At 35.7% G+C, this 9,356-nt stretch overlaps 1 protein-coding gene across 1 annotated transcript; it reads left to right on the top strand.

The window, feature by feature from the left end:
• LOC111895714 (anther-specific protein SF2) lies at nt 1-1,495 on the top strand. The gene is made up of 2 exons (XM_023891786.3): nt 1-131; nt 1,053-1,495. The coding sequence occupies exons 1-2, from the start codon at nt 68-70 to the stop codon at nt 1,292-1,294; spliced, it is 306 nt and encodes a 101-aa protein (XP_023747554.1). The 5' UTR covers nt 1-67; the 3' UTR covers nt 1,295-1,495.
• Nucleotides 1,496-9,356: the final 7,861 nt, after the last annotated feature.

The following is a 9,356-nucleotide window of genomic DNA, read 5'->3' as shown; positions in this document are numbered from 1 at the left end:
TTTTAGGCTTCATTACTCAAGTCTTTGGGAGGGTTTCTTACATATATAGCTGCGCCATAACTCAAAAATGAAAATGAGTTCACTTGTTTTATCTGGATTTCGTATCCTCCTCGTCGTTCTTGCTATCTCAGGTGATTAAGATTAACTTTCATGCTTTAAAAAAATTATGTATTACCCACCACCACCCCCACCATAATAGAGAATGAGTTAAAATTCTGAAATTAGATAAATTAATAAGAAAAACTAGTTATTCATGTTCAGGGAAATCGTTTAAAATAAATACTTCGGTATTTCCTGTACTTCATGATGACAAAATTACATCCCATAAATGTCCCACAAATGACTGATCATCATTTTTAAAAAGTACAGATTTTTTCGGAAGCGATTATTTTCATTCAAAACTGTTTTTTTCCTGGTAGAGCCAGATTGCTTCATTTTTACCATATGAGGTTAACTGTGATTACCCGTTATACTTAAAAGTGTTCGGTAATTATAACGCTAAATACAAAATTACTAAATAAAAAAAAAATAACAAAATAACAGTAGAAATTGTTGTCTAGTGCTTTGCTTGACTCGCTATTTTTTCAATTGTTAATATAAAGTTTTGGTTAAGTAATTGTCCGAAGATTGTTAAATTGGAGGCCGAAGGTAATAATAGCCTTTATGGAATAAGTGAAGATTAGTTAGATAAATACTTTTAATCTTTTTTATATTCCATTAATCCAAAGAAAATCTTTAGATCCAAATGGAAGAAAATTTTTATATTCCATTAGTTAGATATCCACTCCATTTTATTCTTATTTATTTTCCTACCATATCAAATGTTCACATATAACAATTTTAATTTAATAAAATTGATAATATTTACTCCACTTGTCACTATTAATTTGGGTAGGAGGATAGAGAGACTAAAATGTAAGAACATATTTTATTTTCTTCTTTAATAGTAATCTCATTTAAACTTATGTTTATGCATGTTGACCATTTAGGCCCTTACCATCTAAATTAACTAATTTTTTCATTAAACTTTATTTTGCATGGTGTGTGAACAGAAATGATTACCGTGAAAGGAATAAAATACTGTGAAAAGCCAGCTACGTATTATAGAGGAAAGTGCGTGGATGAGAAATGTCTTAACAATTGTAAGACTTTTGAGAGTGCAGAAAAAGGACATTGTACCACTGGTCAAGAGAAACTCGTTTGCATTTGCGTATACGACTGTGCCAAGATGAATCCTCCTCCCGGAGGCTGGCCACCACCCCCTCCTAAAGGCAAGACGCCCATCATAATATGATGATAAACCACGAAAAGTGTAATGCATGTTGCCTGATCATAAATAAAGATGAAATGTTTACTGATTAATATTATATTGAGCATTTACCAATAAAGTGTAATTAATGTATGTTGCATGTGTAACTTATTCTATGGTGTTTAGTTTCCAATCTTAGATAGCACAAACATGAAAATATTTTCGTATATGGGTTCATTTGTGCCACGAGGATTCGTCATACCTTCTTTTCATGTTTTTTGTGCTTTGTCGATTATTGTTTTATTTATACGTTGACGTAAAATATTGTATTTAATTGTTGAATGTAGATTATGAGGGGTTGTGACTTGTAAGGACCAACTTGATTGAGTTTCTGTAGGCAAAAATGATTACCTGAACATGAAATTAGTTGTAACTTATAAAGGAACTACAAGTTTGCTAGTTTCCCTATCCCACGTGGGTAAGATAGGGTCGACCCATGGACCAAAGCAACCTGGATGATCGCCCTAGACCTCTAAACGTCTTTAACCCATGATTATGAATTGTTATTAAAGGTAATTAGGTATACATATTAAAAGTCCAATGTTTTTAGTCTGCTATGTTAGAAAATGACCCATTAAGTTATATTTAAAGCGTCTACGTGCCAAATAAGAGGGAGACAACATGCGTTGTCACGGTATCGATCTCTAAATGTCTTTATTGCTTCTACTTCTCCAAGCAAGCACATGTGCCATGCCTACCAGTTAGAAATCAAATACTTAGCTTATTTCGATTTGAGAATTTCTTATTTTGGAATCTGAAAAACATTAACGTCCCTGTCTTCTACGAGTTTTTTTCAGGAAAGAAAAAAAATTAAAAAAAAGAAGGGGAAGGAAATAGAAGTTTTAATTCTTTTTCCCTTATTTTTTTCATTCTTTTTTTTCCCTCTCATTTCCCTCACAATCATCCTAAAAGTGGGAGGAAATATTTAATGAAAAATAAGCATTTTTTCACTCCCAAATATTTTATTTTCTTTCATTTCTGTCCTTAAATAAAACTCAAAAACACATTTCGTTTTTTTCTTTTCCTTCCCTTCACCCTCTTAAAGAAAAGGGAAAATGACTTAACAAACCATCGAAGTTTTCAAACTATTCAAAAAACTCAATTATATTTTGTCTGTTCAAAAAAACTCAACGAACTAACCTTTTGTCTAAAAAAGCTAAACTAATGACATGGCTTATGACGTGTAATTAAATATCGGAAAATGACTTGTAAGACCAATAAAGTTTCAAAACCGTTCAAAAAACTCCAATCATCTTTTGTTTGTTGAAAAAAACTGTAACATTCGGAATTTCAGGTATCATATTTTAATTAATTATTTTTGTCAAAAGAGGGACTCGACGAGTTGACGTCTGGACTCGTCGAGTAGGATCGCGATTTGCTAACTGTATTTAATGAAGGGACTCGACGAGTCGGGGAGTCGACTCGACAAGTCCGCGCTGTGGGCAGAAACCCTAAATCCTCGGGCATGTGCCCTATTTAAGGGATCTTATGGCCATCATTTGCGGCCACCTTCACCCTTGAGATCACCAGAGAACCAGAGAGCATAGAGAGAGAGAGAGAGAGAGAGAGAGAGGAAGCCATTTTCATCATCTCTAGTGTGATTTTGCAAGAAAGAAGAAAGGAGGGTAAGCTACACTCCTTAGGGAGCTCACACCTGCTACCATTTTATCAGAAGAGGCTACTAGAGGTATGGATCTATGCTCAATCTCGTGTTTATGGTGATCTACTTGAATTTAGGGTTTTCTTCCCCCTTCTTTAGCTTGGATTCGAAGCTTATGAGGTCCCATGGTGTAATAACTCTTACATCTGGACCTTAAGAGGTCCAGAGAGTCCCAACCATTTTGCTTTATGTTGCTCCATTAAAGGTATGATCCTTGGGTGCCATTTTAGAAGATATTTCACCAAAAGAAGCATTATGGTTGTTGCATGAGTGCCAATATTGGACCTTTACATGATTATTGAGCATTGGGAAGTTAGATCTATAGGTTAGAGAAACATATCTGACCTCAGAAGGTCATTTGAGTGTGGCTATGGAAGAAACTCACCGAGTCCATAAGGGAACTCGACCAGTCGAGTCGGGGTTGCCCCACGATTCATGACCAGTGGTAACTCGTCGAGTGGAAGGTTCACTCGACGAGTCGAGTGAGGCTTTAGAAGGATTCAGAGGACACGCTTGGACTCGCCGATTCACCCATGTGCACTCGACGAGTCTGGTCAAAGTTTGACCGTTGACTAGAGTTAACCATGGGGTTTTGGTCAAGCTGATTTAAGAGAAACCAGAGAAGGGTAGAATGGTCTTCTACCCATTATTAGAGATGAGAACATGAGAGGATCTTGATTAAAGATGTTATCCTATCGATAGGAGGAGGCTAGGTCGGGATATTCGAGCACGAGAGTTTATCCGACTTCATACGAGGCTAGTCTTCTCACTATACATTACCTAGAGTGGTAGCTATGTGCATACCAGAAGGTCTTATTTGTTATGTGTATGTTTGAGATTATGTGCATTGTGCTATATGTATGTTATGTGTTAAATAGACCGGATCAGAGGGTCCAACGACTCATGAGGCCAGAGGGCCCTCAATCAGACCGGACTGGAGGGTCCAACGAGCTATGACCGGACTAGAGGGTCCAACGACCTACGGGGCTGGAGGGTCCTGCTGAGACACATCGACCAGAGGGTCGTACTATGGTATAGCCTTAAGTGGCGTATGTATTGTATGTGGTATTTTGGGGAACTCACTAACCATTTATGCTTACCGTTTTGTGTGATATATGTTTCAGGTACCAACGACGATCGCGGGAAGGCACCGGCATGATGTGTACACACTAGAAGAAGAGTTGCTTGAGATTCTGGAATTTGTTATTTTTATGACATTTGACATTATGAGATTTTGAGAACTATTATATGTGTTATGGTTGTTTTTTTTTTAAATAAAAAATTGTTTTAACTTTTACGTCGTTACAAAAACCCAACGAACTTACGTTTTTGTTCAATTCTCATTAAAGGCAACTAGATTCATTACGTATACAATTAGTTGCAAATGACATGGCATTATATTTGATGACATGGAATAAACAGATTAGAATTGCCTTTTATATATCGGTTTAGGGTTTGGAGAAGAGAAAAACGAACGGCATATATGTTCGATCTCTTGTAATAGCTACTTCTTATTCTTCATCTCAATCCTTGACGTCCAACTCAAGATCTACAAATAAGATATTTGATGATGAAAACCCTTGTGGATGTGGACGCCCTTCTTGGATTTGGACATTTAGAACGGAGGATCATCCAAAGAAAAAGGTTTAAGGCTTGTTCGAATAGATGGGTAAGTGTAATTGAAAGCTTTATCATGTCCATATTCTATCTATTTGTTTGGTTTCTTTCAAAAAAAAAAACTTATTAAAATGGACAGGATAAAGCTTTCAGTTACACTTACCCATCTGTTTGAACAAGCCCTAAACATTATCTCCGGATGATCCTCCATTCTAGATGTCCAAATCCGAGAAGGGCGTCTACATCTACTAGAGTTTGCGTCATCAAATATTTTCTTTGTAGATCTTGAGTTAGACATCAACAATTGAGAGGAAAAAGAAGTACTTATTACAAGCGATCGAACACATACATCATTCGTTTTTCTATTCTTTAAGCCCTAAAGCGATATATAAAGGAAATTCTATTACGTTTATTCCATGTCATTAAATATAATGTCATGTCATTTGCCAACTAGTTGTATACCTAATGAATCTGGTTGCCTCTAATGAGAATTGAACAAAAACGTAAGTTCGTTGGGTTTTTTTACCAACAAAACATGATTTGGGTTTTGGGAACGGTTTTGAAACTTCGTTGGTCTTACAAGTCATTTTATGATATTTAGTTACACATCATATGTCATGTCATTCGTTGACTTTCAATAGCCGATTGACCTTAAATGAGAAGTGTAAGTTAGTTGGGCTTTTTTAGACAAAATGTTAAGTTCATTGGGTTTTCTTGAAAAGACAAAACATAATTGGGGTTTTTTTAACAGTTTGAAAACTTTTTTGGGCTTATAATTCATTTTCCCTAAAGAAAACTCAAGAACACATATTTCCTCATATTTCCTTCTCTTCCCTACCTAAAAAAAACCTCAAGAACACACATTCAACGTACAACTCGATCCTCACTACATCAACCTAAATCTACGCTCAATTACAGAACACTCAAAAATATATGCATAGAGATAAGAAACAACAAAGTAAAACCGATACTCTAACTACAAACCCTGATTTTTGTAAAAAGTGTAAAAGAGAAGAATGAGAGGGAAACCACTCTATGTGTGCGTGAGTTATCTGATATATCTGAAGCTTCACAACTGCATCCATGGCTATATAGTTGGATCACATATATGATACATGGGTCAAAGGATCCATGCATCAGTACAAGCATAAGTTTGAAAGAAACGAGTCGCGACCCAATAGAATAACATAGTAACACACATAAATCCTCATACCAAACACAATTTAAATCAAGTATCAACAAACAATATAAGGTTGACACAAATTACCCTGCAAACAGAATAAATAACGATCACTTTCCAATAAATAAAAAAATGAGATTGAATATCAAAAATAAAAATATTTTTAACATTTACCTCAATCATGTCACCTTGTATATTAATTGAATAAGTAAGGTAAATAGAATCTTCGATTTAATCCAACATTTGTCTATACTCTTTCAAAATCTCAATGTTGATGTGATTTTAAATATGTTCAAAAACAAATGCACACTATTTCCAAATAAATTACTATATGTTTAAGTGTTGAAAAAGCCAGATTCGAAGTTTCCACAACACAAACCTAAAAGTTCAGCATTTGTTCAATCTAACATCAAAATTAGAGGGGGTGTCCTTTTATGCTTTGTGGCTTTGTTTTGGATTGAATGTAATAAAATTTAACATGTATCCAAAAGAATACACAAGAGTAATTAAAAAATACATGTTGTAATACAAAATAAAAAGATATGAGATGACATGACATCCACTTATTACTTAATTCCTTACACATATTCGGGATCCACTTCAAACTTAAATTTGAGTATTGTAGAGTGTTCAAAAGGCCAAACAAAACCTTGGATCTTTCCAAGGGATTTTCTCCTTTTCCACCATCATCATTATCAACCTTGATCTTCCATGATTTCATACGACACTAGTGTATACGGCTATTCTATGGTCTGAAAATTTATTTTCTCTAGCGAGGCGGTATTAGGCTTTTTAGAAGTGTCTCCTCATTTTCCAAAAAAATCATATTGTGAAAGGCACATTGTTTGTTTTTCACTATGTCTCACATTAGCTTGGACTAACCCAGAGATAAGGAAACGCATTTGATGGGTTTATAGTTTCCACTGCCTTTATATTTCAAAGGCTTTAGTGTGAGTCAACAAATATAACAAACATACATGCACACTTCAACGTCTCGTGGATGCGACCTATGAGGTTTGTGAAATAACACTGTATACGCACACCATGCATGAAGCTAGAGTGATTTTATTTAGTAGGATTTAGGTTTAGTCACATGGGACAAACACATTACATGTTGACCACACATTAACATCATGGATAAGCACATGGAATTTACCTAAATCTTCCAAAAAAGACACACTATCCAAGATGTTTACTTCTTTAAATGTGTAACACGTGACAATCTATGATAAGGATGTAAACATCACAAATCCATAATGTGAGTTATTGAGTTTTCATTTTGCATTTATCATCATTTCCATAACAATTGGAAATATGGACAATATTGATTAAGTCTTTGGGTTACGTTAACGCTTACATCCATAGAGTGTCGTAAAAACCTATATGGACATGACTACTTTTATGCATTTACCAGTTAAGAATCTATGATCTTCAATAACAAAAGGTGAAAGACTCTACTTAATATGCTCTTCGAGCACAACAACTTGTTGAAAGTGAAAAGGATTTTGGCACCATGGTTTCAAGGAATGCTGATGGGTATTGGTCGTTTGGTGATGAGGGTGAAGGAAAATCTACAAGAAACTTGTGTCCAATGGATATATATTCAATTGAGTGTGATGAAGGTTAATGGTCTTTTGGTTAGAAAGCTGATAATAAAGATGATGAGCCAAACTACTGCTACATGGTAACTAACAATCCACCTGGCAGAAGCATCATCCAGCAGGTACAATCCATGATCACTGATAATCATTTTGATTTATCTATTTGTGAACCTTTTCTAACACAAATTCAATCAGATATGACAGTTATTCATAAAGCATATGAGTCTGCCATAGAAGTTAGTGAGAAGATGGATAGTGAGTTGACCCATATTAGATTATGATTTAAATACCACAAGCTTGAGATAGAATCATTAGAAAGAGAACTTGTAATGGCCAAAGATGAATGTATTATTCTAAATGACAAATGTGAAATCTCAATTAATGAAAGAAATCTTTTGGTTAATGATAACAACCATCTTAATGCAAAAATTGATAGTTTACATAATTGTATTGATATTCTTGAAGCTAATGAAAGGATGACACATAAGTTTTGTCACCCTTGGTCCAAAGCACCAGGTGTTGGAAGCGATTTTCCAAAGCCTATTGTTGTACCCCTGAAAGACCTTCAAAACATAATGTTCATGGGATATATTCCAAATCACATTTATTCGGACACCCCTGTCTCACCATTGTCATCCCTTCATGATACCTCAGACAAATTTCAATCATTATATCCTAAGTTCAAACCAATCACTATTACATGTTCTGTTTCCATGAAATTTTCGCCTCTGATATCCTGGACCTGAATCTGTCTTCGGAACCTCAACGTAGAACAGTTAATATTGTAGCTTGCATTCCGAACTCTAGTCCTTTGAACAATTGTGTTATTGAGGAAATCATTCATTAGACAAATGAACATGAATTAGATAGATCCAACTCTTTTTGGGACTCTCTTAATAGTGATATAGAACTTAAGGGTGATGACGACACTTCATCCGATTCATATGTCTCCAGCAATAATATGGTTTCTAAACCGACCTTAGTTCTAATTAGGCCATGTTTCAACAATCGATCGATTGGACTAACCTCCAAGTAATCATCTGACTCTCAAAAGAAACCTTGGTTGAAGAAGGACATTGTTCATCCAAAGACCGAAGCTAGGAAAGCTCTTGAAAAAGAAACTAGGTGTATGAAATGCTCTAGGTTTCTCAAGAGATCTGAGAAGAAAGTGCCTCAAACAGTTAGTCTGGCTACAAGGAATCACAATACTTTCATGCCTATTATGTAACATCCCAAAATCGAGACCCAAAATTTTTTGCTTAATTATATTACTTATGAAAATAGTTTACGAAAACATCAGTGTTATCATTTCAAACATCAAGTCACAAATCACAAGTATCATAAACCATATCATCAAAATGTAAAATATCATAGTACAATCCATGTGTTCTCAAAGCGAAAATCGTATGTGTGCGATGCGGTTCTACCCTACTGGCTCCTTCCCCTTAGCTGAAGAGGTAACTGGAACCAAAACTAAAAACTGTAAGCACGAAGCTTAGTAAGTTCCCCCATCATACCACATACCATACAATCATACATACTATCGGGCAATTCTGGGGTGCCCGACCTACCTATGTCAAGCCATTTTAGGGTGCTGACCTACCCATGTCAAGACATTCTGGGGTGTGACCTGCCCATCTCAGGCAATTCTGGGGTGCATGCCTACCCTCCGGTCTATCTCACCCGGTCACCGAGACTATTTCACCCTTACTACCATCACATAATAACATATCATAAACATGCTGTCAGGCATATCTGGGGTGTCCGACCTACCCTTCGATCCTAACGACCGAATCGGGGGACTATTCCCCTCCTACTACCTCTATCACATAGAACATATCATACTAGCACATAGAATTTATCAAGTAATAACAAACCAGACAATTATCACAAAGACAATCATCTCAATTGTAATCAACTACTAGTGGGTCGGCCTTGGTGCCTTAGACCTATTTCTACTGAAGGGTAACTCACCTCAACGTCGTGTGG

The sequence above is a fragment of the Lactuca sativa genome, chromosome 7 (assembly GCF_002870075.4).
Source record: "Lactuca sativa cultivar Salinas chromosome 7, Lsat_Salinas_v11, whole genome shotgun sequence".
Taxonomy (NCBI): domain Eukaryota; kingdom Viridiplantae; phylum Streptophyta; class Magnoliopsida; order Asterales; family Asteraceae; genus Lactuca; species Lactuca sativa.
Note: the sequence above shows the minus strand (reverse complement) of the source record. Positions and strands in the feature narration are given on the sequence as shown.

Excerpts from the sequence above, each read along its gene's own strand:
- LOC111895714 (XM_023891786.3), top strand. The coding sequence starts at position 68 with ATGAAAATGAGTTCACTTGTTTTATCTGGATTTCGTATCCTCCTCGTC. Across the intron at positions 132-1,052 it reads CGTCGTTCTTGCTATCTCAG|AAATGATTACCGTGAAAGGA; the intron begins GTGATTAAGATT and ends GTGTGTGAACAG.